At 41.4% G+C, this 17,945-nt stretch overlaps 1 protein-coding gene across 3 annotated transcripts in view; it reads left to right on the top strand.

Moving 5' to 3' along the window:
- klhl13 (kelch-like family member 13) overlaps positions 1-15,748 on the top strand; it is a 38,422-nt gene extending 22,674 nt beyond the window's left edge. For all 3 annotated transcript variants that reach the window (XM_041952172.1, XM_041952171.1, XM_041952173.1), the window contains 6 exons: positions 471-612; positions 2,437-2,569; positions 3,809-4,005; positions 5,068-5,863; positions 9,111-9,224; positions 14,669-15,748. In XM_041952172.1, coding sequence (XP_041808106.1) covers positions 471-612; positions 2,437-2,569; positions 3,809-4,005; positions 5,068-5,863; positions 9,111-9,224; positions 14,669-15,156 — 1,870 coding nt within the window. In that variant the 3' untranslated portion in view covers positions 15,157-15,748. The remainder of the gene's footprint in view (positions 1-470; positions 613-2,436; positions 2,570-3,808; positions 4,006-5,067; positions 5,864-9,110; positions 9,225-14,668) is intronic.
- The last annotated feature ends 2,197 nt before the right edge of the window (positions 15,749-17,945 follow it).

Raw genomic sequence — 17,945 nt, 5'->3', positions numbered from 1 at the left:
ACCTAATCTATCCTGAGCTCTGGTTTCCAAGGTATTACTTAATACAAATACCTCACAGAATTGCTAAGGTGTTATCTGTGTTTTGTTGTTTTTTTTTAACAAGCAGATGGACCTTTTACAGCAGCACACGAAATCAAATCTGGAAGCAGCTTATTATATTTAAGACCACCAAGTAACCGTAGTAGAGCAGCAGAGTTCAGTTTCTTGCCTTAAGGCATGTTGGGAAGGGTGGAATATGCTGTTGTCTCTTCCCTTGCCACAATTTTCCCAGCTGTTCCAGGCTCGCATACCAGCAACTTTAGATGGCAATTTGTCCAACAATTAGGCTACCACCACCCAATATGTATGTCCTAAAGTACTGTCACTTTGAAAACTTTTCTGTCCTACTTTCCATAAGCTAAAATTAGATAGAAACACGTGTTTTTGCTACCCTTTTTGAAGTAAAAACTTCTTTCCTTCTTTCCTAATAGATCCCTCGTGGAGGACGACGACGCTCACATGAAAGTTGCTCTGGGCTATGGTGATATGGGCATCTCTGCTCATCTTCAGGCATCAAAGACAGGAAACACTCGATTTTTCACAAGCAACGCACACAGCTCAGTGGTTCTTCAGGTGAGGGTTAAGACACATAGCAGCAATGTCTTACGAAGGAGTGAATGGCGATTCAGATATCGTCTCATAATATTTTTTTCATTTGTCCTTACTGTTCCTTTTAGAGATGCTGTAAATATGTACGCTGTATAGCTCTGTCCATGAAATAGTGCTGATTGCAGGCTGGCAAGACAGTGATTCAGATTTCTTATCACTGTTGAAATGAGATAAAGCTCCATCCAAGTTAATCTTTGCCTACTACAAGACGACATACTGGAAAATTTCTCCTTATTGAATTTCTTTGCAGTTTAAGAGCCCGCCACACTTCAAGATCAAAACTTTGTCGAAAGGAATTACTGGATTCAACTTAATTGCTCACATAATGTTCCAGTGATTGACAAAAGGCATTTCGGATTTGGTTTCTGCATAAGTTGATATGAAAAGTGAGCACAACAAGAATATTATGAAACGCTGCTGATCGAGATTGTAACAGAAAGGCTTTGATAGAAGTTGTTGAAGTGACCTACTTTCTTCTCGAACAGCACATAGCATCATATTGATACAGAACGAACTAGCCTCTCCTTGAAGTGTAGCCGCAATTTGTCTCATCATCTCACAAAAAGAACAAGAATACCCCAAATCGAAAATACACCATTAAGGAGAGGCAGGAACTGAAACACTTAATAATTATAATCAATGAAAAAATATTTTGTGTTCTGCAATATATAAAATAGATATATTAAAAGAAAGTCAGGATCAGCATCAGGAATTATTAAGCTTTCGCTACAAGACACTGTGTTACAGCATATATTTCCAGTCTGCGCTCAGTGGCTGCTTTTGCATGTCACCACTGATTTGCAGAAAGTTAAGATCAACCTTAAGTTGTTGGAGTGGGTGTTGGTATTGCGCTTTTTGCTGCTGCCACAGCAATGGCTGCCCTTCGTCGCCAGCTCTCATTGAAAATGAATGGCTGTTGGCTGCTTTTGCAGCACATTAATCTTTTGGTGTCAGAGCACAGTAAGGGAATGATAATGATTTTTTCGAGGCCACCTGATCTTGCGTTCTGTAGCTACTGTTAGTTAGCAGACTCAGTCGTCGCAATTGGTGCATTTAGGAGCAACTCACCAAAAACTCACCCATTGATCATTCCAGGTGTTTAGTGATGAAGGATACATTTATCGTTTTTCACATTGACTGGTAATGTGGTAGTCAATGAAATCAAGTGTGCAGATATGTGAGCACATGTATAAAGATTATGGTATGAGTGCAGAATGTTTGAGGGGAAAGAAAACCTGACTGTGTGTGGATGAAGATGGGATTATTTGTTTTAAAAGGAAACAATTTCCCCAAAGAGACTAAAAAAAAAAAAGCAGTGAATTCAACTGTGAGTCTGAAATACTGCAGCTAATGCCTCCACGCTGTACAAGTCCCTATTATGTTGTTATGCCTACAAGGGGACAATATGCTGTAGCTGTAGCTCCAAACATATAATTCTGAACCAGTTGTGAGCAAGAGTGTGAAGAATACAAGCACCATCAGTGAGACAGCCCAAGCAGACAATAAGTGCCGTCACAAACATTTTGGGTCTGCGAGCTCACATCTGACAGGCCGTGGTTAAACATATTTTGATTGATCCTTACTGAAACATTGAAGTTCAAGTTTGTGATGGGACAGGATATACAGCTAGGCTCAAATACAGCTAGGCTGAGACAGATTTGTTCGTGTCATCACCTGGTCTTCTTAGTCTGGCCTGGACCGAGTATAGGACGACTTCTCTGGAGTAAAACCACAGCATAGGTCAGGTCTCAATAACATGTGTCTCTCGCCGTTATCCTCCTCTGTTAGGGATTTGACCAGCTGAGGATAGAAGGTTTATTATGTGACGTCACACTGGTGGCTGGGGACGGTGATGAAGCTTTCCCTGTGCACCGTGCCATGATGGCCTCCTCCTCCGACTATTTCAAAGCCATGTTCACAGGTGAGTCTATAAAGTCTGACCAGAAACATCTGCTCAAGAGTGCATTAGACTTTCCTTTTTTTGTGCTTTCTTGTTGCTATGATGCATGCATTGATCACTTTATATCTCCTTCCCTCTTGCACTGTATTCTCTAGTAAAGCATTTTTTCTATTCATGAACATTTCGCTGTCATGTCCCTGTCCTTTTGCCTTTTAAGAAACTACTCAAATTGACCTTCTACCCACATCCTTTCAGTAATGTGTGTATATTCATAAAATGTTCCATGTTATAAAACTGACCTTATCATTGTTATGCATTCATGTTCATGGTCCTTTGTACTTGTAATGATTGTAAATGTGGTTTATTAGCTTGTTTTCTTCTCCTTGCTGCACTGCATACAGAGGAAGAGAAGAACCTTGACTACGTTTAAAGACCTGCAGTGTTTGAAGGATATTTTCAGAAATAGCAGATAAACTCTACCTTTTTTTAGACACATGGCACATTTTGGCATGCAAACGGTAATTCAGCCGAGAAGACAGTTGTAATGCACCAGGTTTGATGCAGCTTTTTTAAGTTAAACCCAAGGAAAACTGATGATTATTAAAAATGACCTCACTGCTTTGATTGGAGCTGTTTAAGCTGTATCCTGCTTCAATTAAGGTGTTTATTTTTCATGACTAGAGCTTTAATCAGTAATTTGCCACCCTATTTGTTTGCATTACATTGTACATAAGGAGCAGTGAAAGGAATTTAAATTTTGGAACCATTGGCGGGGTTACTTTAGGTCTCACATCATGATAGTAGAAGTGAGTTTGGAGATTTGTCATTTAAAGTTTCTGATTAAGATGAATAAGGTGCTGCAATGAAAACAGAAGAGCTTATTAAAGTAGGAGTAAGGGGAAACTGGACTTAGAGTGTGGGATAGCTCATTAGTGTTAAGGGCGCTGTGTGAGCGTAGATGCTGAGCAATGGGATTCTGCCTAAGACCTTCAATCCTTTCTCTGAACATAAGTCCTTTGACAGTCGAAACAATTATTTGACATTTACACAACAAGCCGTATGCATCTAAATGAAAGAATGCATTTTTTATTTTCACCTTTAAATTTGTTCTGTTATGTAAGCTTTATTCTTCCAAGTTCTTTTAAGAAAATCAAATAGATATGGCTGCTCACAGACCTGTCAGTCAAATGAGATTACGTATCAGTTAAACCACGTGTAAGCACCTACTGTTTCTTTATCCCTAACTCTCTCCTGATGCAGGTGGAATGAAAGAACAGGATTTAATGTGCATCAAGCTTCACGGAGTCAACCGAATAGGCCTGAAGAAAATCATTGACTTTATCTACACAGCCAAGTTGTCACTCAACATGGAGAATCTGCAAGACACACTTGAGGCAGCCAGCTTCTTACAAATCCTTCCTGTGCTGGACTTCTGCAAGGTTTTTCTTATATCTGGGGTAAGGAAGCACACCAGCTATACACTGTCCACTGTACAGTACACAGCTTCCTGCTAGTCTTCACCAGTTGTAAATTTTCTGTTCATTGTCTGAAATAACTGGATATTATTATTATTATTATTATTATTATTATTATTTGTAGTAGTAGTAGTAGTAGCAGTAGTAGCAGTAGTAGTATTTTAAAGATAATTACAAATAGAAACTGTGGTTTACTTTAACAATTTCTTTCCTAAAATATTTTGGCTTTTAAACCTCTCTGGAAGTCCTGCAAGAGTGCCTTTGGGTTAGAGGAGGAGGCAAGCACATACATAAAATCACATTTCAAGAAAGGCTTTGTGTGTGCTATTTACTATTCTTACTATTAAGTAGAAACCGTCAGTCAGAAGAAATAATCTTTGATGGTATTTTGGACTTGGTTGCATAGTCGCTCTTTTTGCTTAACATAAGGAATCTGCTTGGTAAGAGGGGCACCATGTAAAAATGTCAAACATGCTCTAATAGAAAACATCAACTGTCAGTGGGTATAAACATTTCATTTTCTGTGGAAAAAGTGTAGATAAAGTGCACAGAATCAGCCATATCATTGAATGCACTTTGGTGTGTGTGTATATAGGCTGCTAAAATGTCACAAACTAATTTTTGGATGCAAATTAGGGCTGCAATTAATAATTGCTTTCTTTATTGATTAATTAATGATTTTCTTTCATGAATAATTCCTAGAGCCCATATTGACATCTTAAAATTCCAGATTTATCTTGCCAATAGTTGACAAACTAAAAAACAATAATAACTAAACTGAAGTTTACAGTGACATAAAACAGAAAAGCTGCAGATACTCTTGCACGCTACTTATGCTCTGTGTAGTAGATGTAGACTGTATGTTAATTTGCCTCTAATTGCAGCATCCTTCAATACTAGATCACTGATATTTTATAATTAGAAATTATTGTGTGTAAGGAGGTGAATTTCTCTGTACAAGTTGAGAGGATCCAGTCATTCCTGTCCTCAGATGTGTTGTCTGTCTTGCAGTTTTGTAAGACTTTGATTTCGTCCTGCCTTCAGGTTTCTCTTGACAACTGTGTAGAGGTGGGGCGCATTGCCAACACGTATAACCTCACAGAGGTGGATAAATATGTCAACAATTTCATCCTGAAGAACTTCCCCTCGCTGCTGGGCACGGGAGAGTTTGTCAAGCTACCATTTGAACGGTTGGCTTTTGTACTGTCCAGCAACAGCTTGAAACACTGCACTGAGTTGGACCTGTTCAAGGCGGCTTGCCGCTGGCTACGCTACGAAGACGGTCGTATGGACTATGCCCCAAAGCTCATGAAGAACATCCGCTTTCCCCTCATGAACCCACAGGAGCTCATCAATCACGTGCAGACAGTGGACTTTATGCGCACGGACAACACCTGTGTCAACCTTCTCCTGGAGGCTAGCAACTACCAAATGATGCCCTACATGCAACCAGTTATGCAGTCAGAACGGACAGCCATCCGCTCAGACAGTGCCCACCTGGTCACCCTGGGTGGTGTTCTGCGCCAGCAGCTAGTTGTAAGTAAGGAGCTGCGTCTCTTTGATGAGAAGGCTCATGAGTGGAAGGCGCTGGCACCTATGGATGCACCCCGCTACCAACACGGCATTGCAGTCATCGGCAACTTTCTCTACGTGGTGGGTGGCCAAAGCAATTACGACACCAAAGGCAAGACAGCGGTGGACACCGTGTTCCGGTACGACCCTCGCTACAACAAGTGGATGCAGGTGGCATGCCTTAATGAGAAACGTACCTTCTTCCACCTCAGTGCACTCAAGGGACACCTCTATGCTGTCGGTGGAAGGAATGCTGCCGGGGAGCTCGGTGAGTTTATTTCCCCACTTGTTTTATCTTTCCTTTCTAAGCAACAACAGAAGCCTTTTAATTAATATTGTATGAGATTATACACTTAAATATCAAGGAGCAGTAGGAGAAAGAATGTGCAGTTTAATAAGGCTGCAAGCATACTGACGCTGTTAATCGAGTGTTGTGCCAACACATCATTTGCTGTTTCAACATGTCGCGTGCATAATCTCTGTGTAATTTAATTGAATTTAGAGGATGTGCCCATTATAAACAACACCTTTATGATCTAATGTAATCCAACATGGAGACACTTCAGCACATGCAGGATCCTTTGTAATGTTTGCCATTCTTTTGTCAGGCTGTATTTTGGTGAGGAGTTGTTTTTGGTTTCATTTTGTTGTAAGTTTTGGTAATTTTTTTCACCTCATGATTTAGTACAATCCAACACAACAAAGACACAACATACACCCTTAAGTTTTCCTGTTGAGTTGAAACATTTACTGAGAGGTACTGAAACTCAGCTGAGGCTGGTACAGGAACTGAACTGGAAGAGAGGATCAAGTGAAAGGTTGAATAATTTTTTTCAGTGGAATTTTCAGTGATTATAAAGCGATGGCGTCATATAATCTTTAGTCCATAATCTGATGCTTTTCTTCATTTAACATTATTTGTTCACTCCTCTGGTAGAAACATTTCAATGAACGGATATTTATATCCATTCGTTGTAGTTTGCTTGTTGATGCTGAGCAACCAATCTGGAATCTCTGCTGTGGACCACAGAGAGGTGCCACCCAATACTTAAATTCAGCTCTGTAACTGCAGCAGACAGAGAGAGGCCACTGTGTGAGCAGTCTTCTCTTCTGGGTTATAATTAGACCAAAGAACACGGCCTCGGTTCACTGCCCATCTACACAACTGCCTTTTCTGCTTCACGTTCCACTGCTCTTTCATTGCATGTGGTTTAGCCTTGATGTGCCCAGCCCCTGCATTATTATATTTGTTTACTCTGGGTAGGTCATATGGGTGTGGTTTTATTGTTACGTCTGAAATGCCCAAATTATAAATGAAACGCTAAACAACGTCAACACGGATATTTACAGGAGGAAGCTTTCAATCATGACTTCTGTACTTTTTTTTGTTTTTGTGTTTTTTTCTGGTTATGTAGTCAGACTCCACTTCTCAATAGGCTTGGTTTTGTTCTTTTGAAATGAGAAAAAAATATATTTTGGAGAAAGCTGATGATTATGATAACTTATGATATCTTTAGATCTGGGCCTGGGCTAGTTAGTATTGTCTTTGATATAGGTTTGTCAGACAAATCTCTCTTTGACTCAGCTCTTTTTAAAAAGTAAAGATTCACCCACAATCCTTTTACAGTTATTTTAGATTGTTTATTATGTAAATGGTATTCTGGAACAAAAGATGAAATATTTGTACTTGCTTGTAATGGTCTTTTAGGCTTTAATAGGCTCTTTTTATAACCTGCACTACAGAGGCAAGAATGTAGTGTTAAAATGTGAAAAAAAAAAGAGCAGGGATTTGTGTTGCAGAATGTTATTCTTCTTTCCCATCCTGTTGCTCTGCTAAGATTACTGGGACCAATCCCAATCCACAGATCATTTAGAGTTAGATCTCAGTATGGGGTCCTCCTGACCCCCCATGTAGGGAACCACTGCTCTAGGTCAGAAGTATACTACATAGTAATTATCAGCAGATGTCACCAGCTCCGAGCTTGACCCATGGAGTGTACTATTAAAATATGGTGAACAACCTTCAGGTAGAGAAATTAATGCTAATTAGGAATGTGACCTTTTTAAGATGATCATAGAAAAATCTGATCTGATTTTTCTATTTAAATGAGCGCACCTGTAAATGAAATTCCTGAAGGTATTGGACTTTACTCTCTGTAGGTTAATCAGCAACATTCAGAGTTTATGCACATGTCAGTTCATCATTTGTTAATGAAAAGATTTTTTTTAATATTGATGCCTTTTTCAGGTCCAACCTGCTCTGCATTCAGTTTAATGGCATGTGTTTTAGATTTGCTCAGTTCATCTGTTGTCTTCTAATATGTCTGTATTACTTCCACTGAGCGGCTGCAAGATTTTATGCACTGCTCAAGGTCACTTTGCTGATGATTGTTGAGCAAGCAGAGTAAGGTATCCACTCATTTTCCCCACTGAGATTTCCCAGCTGTCTCAGAGTTGTGGTCCTGATCTTACTGCTGTATTTTAGAGCCAGTATGATTTTAAAGCCAATGATTTAACCATTGATTTAACTAAAGCTTTAAAAGGTGTACGGTTTACACTTTGACCACTGTAATCAGTCCACCAACTTCTTTTTCCATCAGCTGCACTGTGTGAAAACAAAATATTTTGTGCAATATGTCCACCCCAGTTTGTGACACACAAAAATACAGTACCTCTTTATCCTGGTAAATGCAGATGAGGCTCAGCTGGACAGATAACTTTTCTATGGCCCATGATGCTCTGGTAAAATGTGCACTCAATGTTTGATACAAAGGTTCAAACAAGTGCAAATCACACTCTTGCTGTAATAGTGAATTAAAACACTCCATCAAAGCTAATATTTTCATGGTGAAGATCCCTTGATGCACACATCTACATCACTCCTTTTTGACAAATACTACATCCAGTATATTCTGTTTTTTGGGAGATTTCAGTGAGTCATTATAATAAGATGTCTCACTGTATGCTAATGCTAATGCTTTGTATGTTTTGAACTTGCTACATCACATACAACAAGTGCAAATCACACTCTTGCTGTAACAGTGAATTAAAACACTCCATCAAAGCTAACATTTTCATGGTGAAGATCCCTTGATGCACACATCTACATCACTCCTGCCGGTTGTCCAACACTCTCTTCGCCCAATCACAACCCTTTTCCAAGTACAGCATGAGCCCACAAGTTGATGGACCCTGGCTGCTTCTTAAGGGGTCGCTCAGCCACCAATCACTCACCCACTGTCCCTATTCCGTGTTCAAGCAGATTTTGTGGAACCATCCTCAGGGGCCTTAAGATAAAGGATCTTGCAATCTCCTTATTTCCTGTGCAGTTAGAGCATTGAGTGCTGGTGGGGTTATGGGGATGTGTACTCTGTATTTAAATCCGTGTTTTAGCTCCCACGCTGAGACCCTCCAAGGCCTCATTTGCTGCTGTTTGTCCTCCTTAGTTATATCTTGACCTACTTTCTACTAATTCGCTCTTTTTTCTTTTTTCCCCTTTCGTCTTTTTCTTCAAGCTACTGTGGAGTGCTACAACCCAAGGACAAATGAATGGACGTATGTTGCCAAAATGAATGAGCCACATTATGGCCATGCTGGGACGGTGTACGGCGGTTATATGTATATTTCAGGTAAGTGGCTCCAGGGAGCTTAAGTAAGTTCATTAATGAGCCCAGACATAGAAGGATATGTAATGTTGTGTGGTGAGTTTAAAAATAGATTTCATGTCTTGCAGTCACACACTTGAAATGAATTTCAGTGCATTGTGATTTCTAATTAGATCTTTTTGTTTTCTTCCTAAATATTTAATGGCTGAATCCATCTTATTATATTCAGGCCATAAAATCCATCCTGTGATTACCTCATCTGATACCTTTCCCCCAAACTCCGCTGCGTGAGTCAGGGAGAGAGGGCCGTGTGGCTTTTGTTCACGTTCGACAGAAACATTCATGCTGGAATTATTTTTCAAGATTCGGCTTTTGATTGACACATGCATCGGAGGGCTGCAGGGGGAGTGGGATCACAGTAGTGAATTGAGTATTCTTCAAAATGGCTTCACCATGAATTTGGTTTTCAGATTTTGACAAATACTACATCCAGTATATTGTGTTTTTTGGGAGATTTGAGTGAGTCATTATAATAAGATGTCTCACTGTATGCTAATGCTAATGCTTTGTATGTTTTGAACTTGCTACATCACATACAAAGTGTCTTTCATCTAAGCTGAGCACGCAGGTAAGGTTAAAGTCTGCGAGGGTTTAGTACTTATTGCAGATGCTGGCCACTCCGATTGGGCCTTTAGGCAGTTACTACTTGCTCTTGAGGTGTCACCTCGATACTTGTTCACTTCATAGGATTGAAAACAAATCCTGCGTTATGGAGATGAGCCCTAGTTTCTCAGTGTGACTAATCCAGAGCGGTGCTACAAAGGAAGGGGAAGGGAGGGGTGGAAGGGAAATTGGGAAGGATGGAGCAAAGTAGAGGACTGAAGTCTGTGTAGGAGGTGTAACACTGAAGAGCCAGTGTTAATCCCTCCTGGCCGTGGGTACTGTCATCGTCCTACAACACATGAACATAAACAGTGTTCAGAAAACAGGAAGAAATCACTGGAGATTTCCAGCAATGCGGATTGTTTTTTTTTTTTCTCTATCGTGACAGTTTATCATCCATACCCTGATTATCATAACTGAAAAACAGTTCGTGTTCATGACGAGTTATCTCCAAATGCATGTACAGTACATAGGTTCCAAGAAATAAGCTGCACCAGTTGCACCTGTTTTGCAGATATTTCAAATGGTGTCATCATCCATTGGATCAATTGTAGAAATTCAACCACTTGATCAGTGAAAATCTGTGAACACACAACTCCAAAAGAATAAACACCATCTGCTTGAGTAGAAAACGGTTACAAGCAGCAAAGTCAGACTTTAAACCACTGCATTTGTGTGTCTTTTTAAAGAAGTGGCACAGTATATTAATAATGGGGAAAGATTTCCTCTCTGCAGCCATTGAGAATGAATATACATTAACATGAATAACATTAACATCTTTGCAGTCACATCCTGTACCTGCAAACTGGGAGGTTTTGACAAATGAAAATAATACATTAAAACCCTCTTTAGTAGCAGTAGTATTAATCTTATTTACAATGGAAGGTGCTGACCAGCATGCACAGTGTTTTATTAGATACACTCCCTGATTTTGATTACTGTGCACACAGCCAGTTAATTTGATTTTATCATCCACAGATCTCATTATTCCTGCAACTCTTATGCACTTCTATACACAACACATTACCTACCGCATCAGGTCCAGTTAGCTTTATATTTCTCAGTTGCACACTGGAAATTTCACAAGTGACACGACATGCATTTGCTTTTTTTGTTTGTTTGTTTTGCTTTTTTAGTGTCTGTTAACATTTTTATGATTTCTAACTTGTTAAGAGTTCTGCCAGAACTGTCTTTGTGTGCATGCATGTGAAAAAGTTAACCGTGCATGTAGCCCCTTAAAGCTGATTTCATGTTAATGAACTCTGACTTGCACAGGCCTGAAACTTTTAACGAACTTCATACATGATTACTGTCATTGTTTATATAAGCAAAAAGCAAAACTTTCATAACCTTATTAATTAGTTAGTATTTCACTTGGCAAGCGAAAGAACTGGGGCGTTTGTCAGACCACACAGATCACATGATTTGACAAGCCAAATATTACTGTGAAGTGAAGATGAAAGACAAATTTTCACTTTTTTAAAATAAATAAACTGAAATGATGAATAACGTTATAGTCAGGGACCGCGCTAATCTGCCAGTAGCCAGCTGTTTTTCAGTCTTTTTGCCTCAGGCTGTACTCTGCAGCACAGAGTATTTATTGCTCACCCTTTTTGATAATCTAATGGACTCCTTTTGTGTTGGCTCCATGTTTCAGTGATGCACTCATTAGCAGGCCAATAGCCTGGTAAATTTCTCTACCACAGTGACAGAGTGTCATGCTTTGCACCAGCAGCAGCTAAAACTACATGTGGGGGGGGGGAAATGTGGGTGTTGCAGGGTACAGCTGATCGAGCCGTTTGGGGAAACATGCGTAAAGGCTCATATGAAAACTTTCTGTAATAGACTGTAGTGATTTTAAATTCAGAAGGTACAGGTAAACGAGCATTACCCATTAGAGGAATTTTGTTGTACCGAGGCCCCGCTGTAGCGCCCACAGTCTCGGGGGTTACAGTCTTGCTGTGCAAGGTGACCCATGCTGAAGTGCAGTTCTGTGTCCGTCTGTCACAGCGGATCAGGTCACGTTCTCCGGCTGTGCTGCTGTGCTGTCTGAAGGTATTCTGTCAGCTGGATGAATCTGACAAATGCACTCAGCCCACAGACCGTCACAGCTCAAGTGGTGTGGCAGAGTTCAGGCATGAGTACTGAACCAGCACAGAGCCACATTGCCTCCGGTTCACCGTCTTACCTGAGAAATTAAGATCTGCGCGAAGGTGGTCTTATATCTCGGACCATTTTTTAGTTCTTTACTCAGTCATCTACAACAAGGACACTGTTCCCTCTGAGCGAGTTATGACTTCAGATGCCATGACAGTAGAAGAGTTATTGTGATTATTGTAAATTATTTTGCAGTGATTTGTAGTCATTATATCCTGACCCTTAGATTTATGTGGGTTTTTTTGTTTGTTTGTTTATCTGTTTTTTAAATTCTGACATTTTACAGTTGAGGAGTCAACCTGTCGGTGCTCCCTGGTGGACAAACTATGTAATGATGACATTGTTTCTAAATTATCTCAAACTTACTTTGACAATTTTTTAACCGTTTCTTGATACCTTCTTCACATTCATTTTTGTAAAAGACATCATTAAACGTGTGTGAGTAGCTCATGCGAAGTGGAGTAACTAAATGTGACTGTTTTGTGGACATTCCTGCGTTAATTAGCAGGTTAGCTTTGTGGACGGGATGAACATTCTTATGGGACTTAATTTGTTTTTTTTGCCCTGAATTTTCCTCCAGGAAACCAGCTACGTACTGGTTTAGTAAGTTTCATTAGTGTTAGGGCTGCTACACAACCAGAGTAAGGGCTATCACAGAAGCCAACCCAGTATGGAAACGCAGGTTCAATAGACATAGACTGAAGCTGGTGTCTTATAGCAGGTGTTTGATTTTAGTTGAAATGGCTTTCTAACAGTGGTTCATAATTGGATTATTTAATGCAGAAAAGAGTGGTGATCTGTAATCTCAGCAAGCATTCTCCCCACTTGATCGTTGGAGTGAAAAATGTAGTATCAATGGCATGCGCACTGTTTTCTGCTAACGATCACACAATGCATTGTGTTGACTTTAATAGACATGGAGATTACCGCTGTGACTCAGCATTGTCAGCGGTGACCCAGAATGACGATGATTCATAGGGGTCTGAAATTTCAATTTGATGCTCGCTATAGAGAGGGAATGACTGGCTATCATTGCTTGATGTTCCCGCAGGGAACATCAAACCACAGGGTGGATGCGGTCGGTGGAGAAACACTGAATGTGTCTTACCTGAATGGAGACAATAAATGAAAAGCACTGACATATTTAATTTGATCTGAAAAATGAAAAGAGGACCGCAAGTTATTTCAGTTGCATTCATAATCAATACAGCGCTGGCTGTATGTTAATATTTATTCACATGTTGTGAGCCATCCTTAATGCATCAACTCACCCTGTAGCTTGGTCGTGTCTGCGTGTGCATCCTTGAGGGATTTGTTTGAACAAGCACAGATCGTTAGCAGTTGATGTTTGTACTGGGGCTCCACTCTGGACACTCTTTATCATTATGGGGTATTTTTGGAATATGCTGAGCCCCGTTTCCCTGTCTCACCTCTATGTCTACTTTCCGTCTTCTCTTTGGGTCCTACTTTGACTCAACCAACCAACCAACCAACCAAGCAGGTCACTGGTTTTACAAGCGGCCTCTGTTTTGTGTCTACATGGCTGAACAGGGAATTTTTTATGTGGCATATGTAGCAGACGATACAAACAATACCCCAGTCTGTCCTGTGCCGTCTATGGAAGGGCAGAAACCTCTCTCTCTGAGACTGGCTCAATTTGGCAAAACCTTGTCCACTCTCAGTGTCTCACTAATAGCACTGATTAGACATTAGGATACCGGGATACTGATCAGACATCATTGTATCAGGGAAAGGCCAAAGCCCTTGAACTGAATCAGAATAGCAGCCGGCCCTCTAGAGAGGAAAGTAAGGACCTTACGTCGACTCCACCGCTGTTCCCTTGTCAGGATTTTAATAACAGACTTGCCCTGTGGACTACTTGGATAAAGAAAATGGATAGTCAGGCTATCTTTGGGTTTGATCAGTTAAGGAGGTGCAGCATCACAGATCTGAGTCATGGCAGATGAATAGACAGCTTAGGCCTCAACAATAAAGCAAGCACACGATCACTGGGCAGCAGCAAAAGAGGGATTCTGCCTCTATTCGGCATGCTCTGCAAATCTTCACTGCATTTGCTCCTAGTCACTCTGCCTGGGGGGGGAGGGGAGGGCTGGCTTCCACCCAAATGCATGCTGGGATTGTGTTCCTCTTTATTTTAAGCCTTCCCTGTAGACATGTCCTGTTTTTTTTTTTTGTTTTTTTTTTTCACTCCCCACTTTCCCTCAGCTTTTTTGTGTCCCGGCGTCTACAGTCTGTTTGTGCATATCCGCATGAACGTTTTGTAATACCGTTCCTCTTTGTACTGACTGCTCATCATCAGCATTATGTAGAAGAGAGGCAGAACGATGTCACTCTAGTTTGTAGAATTACGGTTTCCCCTGTGTGCTGGTTGTTGAGTTCGAGTTGAGATTAGAGAAATAGGGATTGAGAAAAGGTGAGAATTAAAATACACAGCCTTTATCCTGGTTCATGTTGAAGCATATGCGACCGTTCCCTGTGTTGTGGCTGGTCATGGCCCAGATAAATGTAGGTTGACACGGGGGAATGAGTCACAGATCAGTGTGATTGACAAGCCCACAAGGCTGTTTTCCTCCCCCAAATGATCAGTGACAAGGCTAATTTGTGCTCTCTTTTGCTTGCTGCTGCAGGGGGAATCACTCACGACACTTTTCAGAAGGAACTGATGTGCTTTGACCCAGATGCAGATAAGTGGACTCAGAAAGCACCCATGACGACAGTGCGCGGCCTCCACTGCATGTGCACAGTGGGCGACCGTCTCTACGTGATCGGGGGCAATCACTTCCGGGGCACCAGCGACTACGACGACGTGCTGAGCTGCGAATACTACTCCCCCGCCCTCGACTTGTGGACACCTATCGCTGCCATGTTGCGAGGCCAGAGCGACGTGGGCGTGGCCGTGTTTGAGAATAAGATCTATGTGGTGGGCGGCTACTCGTGGAACAATCGCTGCATGGTGGAAATAGTACAGAAGTACGACCCCGAGAAGGACGAATGGCACAAAGTGTTTGACTTACCCGAGTCGCTTGGCGGGATCCGAGCCTGCACACTCACAGTTTTTCCCCCTGAGGATATCTCGGGCTCGCCCTCCAGAGAGTCGCCCCTCTCAGCACCTTGATGAGTAAAGGGGGGGAGCCCCTTTTCGCTCATACCCCCGTAACCCCTCGTCCACCTAAACCCCCCTCCCACCTCAACAAACACACCTTATAGACATTGTTTGCACTTCCTCTTTGGACAACATCTGTACTGCATCCCTAAGTACCCCCAACTCCACCTCCCCTAAAGCTGTGCAGAAACTCCTCCCTTATCGATTAAACCTACATACCGATACGGTTTGGCAACCTAATTACATGTTAATGTTGCATACTCGGTATATTTTGGCAGGAAATACCTTGACTTGAAAAGTGACTTTGCAAATCAACTTTTCTACCTGATGTCTACAAAGTTTTCTTATGTCTCGTTTCTTTAGGCGTTCTACCTTGAGATGTTGACTACCACACTGACTCTCTCTTCTAGTCTATGCCAGGTTAGATGCAGGTGACCCCAGAGAGCAGACGTGTAGGGACGGTTGAGCTCCAAAACACAGCTGGTTTTTAACTCAGGGGTTGGCCCAGGCCCCATCTACGTCTCTCTCTCACAGTTTCAGTTCTTTCCTGCTATTGGTATGAAACTGTTAACAAAATGGTGTTTTCTAAATTTAATAAACATGATTTTGAAAGTAATTAAAATGTTGTCGTCGTTACTGACTACAGCAGACCCCGGCCAGTCCTCAGGACTGTTATAAGCAGAAGTTTGATTGTAGTGACGGGACGAAACATCTTCAACGTCTTAACTCTTTCCGAAGAACAGAGTGTGTTTTTACTGTAATGTATTTGTGGTGATGAATTTGTTAGCAGACTGGTTGGTTTCGATTTACTGCACAGAACATACTCGCACCGTAGGCGGTCATTATTGATTATTTGAGTGAAGCCCTCTGGCTCAGTCTTAAACTGGTGTGACCTTGTGAGCTTGCCATTGTACCACTGGTGCATTTCAGTCTCCACTTTGTGTGGTCGAATATTTGCCTCCTCGGTGGGCAGTGGCTTGGTTTGTGTGCTCATGTCAGCTGAAGAAACTTACTAAAGGGTAAGTTGGGATCTTTTGAAGCAGGTTGTATGAGGACATTTGTCAGTGTTTTACCTACATTAGATGGCAGTCCACAGGCCACAAGTTCGGGGAGGGCGACAGTACAGCATATTGATTTCTTTAAAACCATCAGACTCCTTTGACGGAAACAGCAATTTTACCTCTAAGAACCCTGGTTGCTGGTCTGCCAGTGGCTCGATTGTTTAGTTTGGGTCACTGTGTGACTTTGGTGTTTTAACACCTTAGTTCGTAACCCTTAAAAACACCAGTCACACAATAACACAAACAACCTAACCGATCAGAGCAGCTATAGATCAGCTACTGCTGTATTCTGCAAGGTAAAATTACTGTTTTTGTCAGGGGAGTTTGGTGGCTTTGAAGAGGGCATAGATGTATGGCAAGGTACAGTGGTGAAAATGTTTTTGATATAGCATTCGCTTAAACTGATATTGATTTTTTTTAAGGTGGCTCAAATCTGTTTGGCTGCTGACCTTTTGCACAGCATAACATTGCATAGCTTCTGTGCCAGTACTCCGGTCTGTTTCTCCAGTCTGGCAGCCTGCCGACAATCTACTGTAGGCAGTACACTGACTATAGAAGTACCTCATACAACCCCACTTTGAAAATCCCAACTAACCCTTTAAAGCATTAAACTTCCTGCCAGCGGCATAAACATTATGCTGCTGACCAGTGTCAACTGGAAAGTGGCACTTCCACCGCTGTCGCCTCTCCTCCTGGCCTGGCTTCAAGACAGACGGTAATGTCGCCCACAATCTGCCCACCTGCTCCTGGACGATTAAAGCCTTAATGGCAGCATATGGTGTCCGAGACGTCTGCTTCGTGCTGTTACCAGGAACAAAAGGTTTATGTAACCATCAGGTGAGTTTGGTCTGGCGCTTTAAATCCTCATCATATTCTCATTATACCCCACTAACGAGACGCAGCAGCAGTGCCTCTGATTTCAGATTTGAATGCCTGTTCCTGTGTTGTTCATAGCAACAACACTTGCTTCTCTGTCCCCGCTATAGGACTGCCATTGTAACGGGCTATTCTTAATTTATGACCTGGACATTTTCTTTTGGAGCCTTTCAGAGATTGACTTTTAGCTTTTGAACCTCTTTTGTGTTGCATTTTCTTTTTTCTTTACCAAATTTAACTGCTGCATGTTATCTTTTCCTTCTTTCATGGCCAGTCCAGATGTTATTTTTTTGCAGTTATTTGTGATGCTTTATCAAGTTTTTTTTTGAGAAGTGCTATGTTAATACCTTTTTTTTGTGAAATTTCAAAAGCTTTATTTTCCGCAGCAGCTTATTGTTAAGTCCTTTTGATGGAACCGTTTGCATCATTCTTACGATTTTAAAAATAGGCTGTTTGTAATCCCTTAGTGGAAAGTCACTGAATAAACAAGAGCAGAAATGTAACAGGCTCAGCTGCCGGCAAAGACATACATGATCTGTCATGTATGTAGGATAGTGAAAGGGTAGGAATTTACTGCCGTCTCTCCCTGGACAGTTCACTGAAAAAATAAATCAGACATTGTTAACTTTCTGCCCTCTGTATCAGGGTCTGAAGGTATCAGTAAGGGTGAAAAGACAAGATTGTGACCTGCAGATAAATCACCTCTCAAACCCACAACCACAACAGTGACCCTGCCTGGAAAAATGGAATGAGAGGGCGAAACAGAACAGCTCCAGTTAGACCAGCAAAGGACTGAAAATATGGTGCCCCTGTGTAAGTTATTTGGAAAATTTAGAGAATTGGTGAGGATGGATGGATTTCACA

Source organism: Chelmon rostratus, chromosome 14, assembly GCF_017976325.1.
Source record: "Chelmon rostratus isolate fCheRos1 chromosome 14, fCheRos1.pri, whole genome shotgun sequence".
Classification (NCBI taxonomy): Eukaryota; Metazoa; Chordata; class Actinopteri; order Chaetodontiformes; family Chaetodontidae; genus Chelmon; species Chelmon rostratus.
Note: the sequence above shows the minus strand (reverse complement) of the source record. Positions and strands in the feature narration are given on the sequence as shown.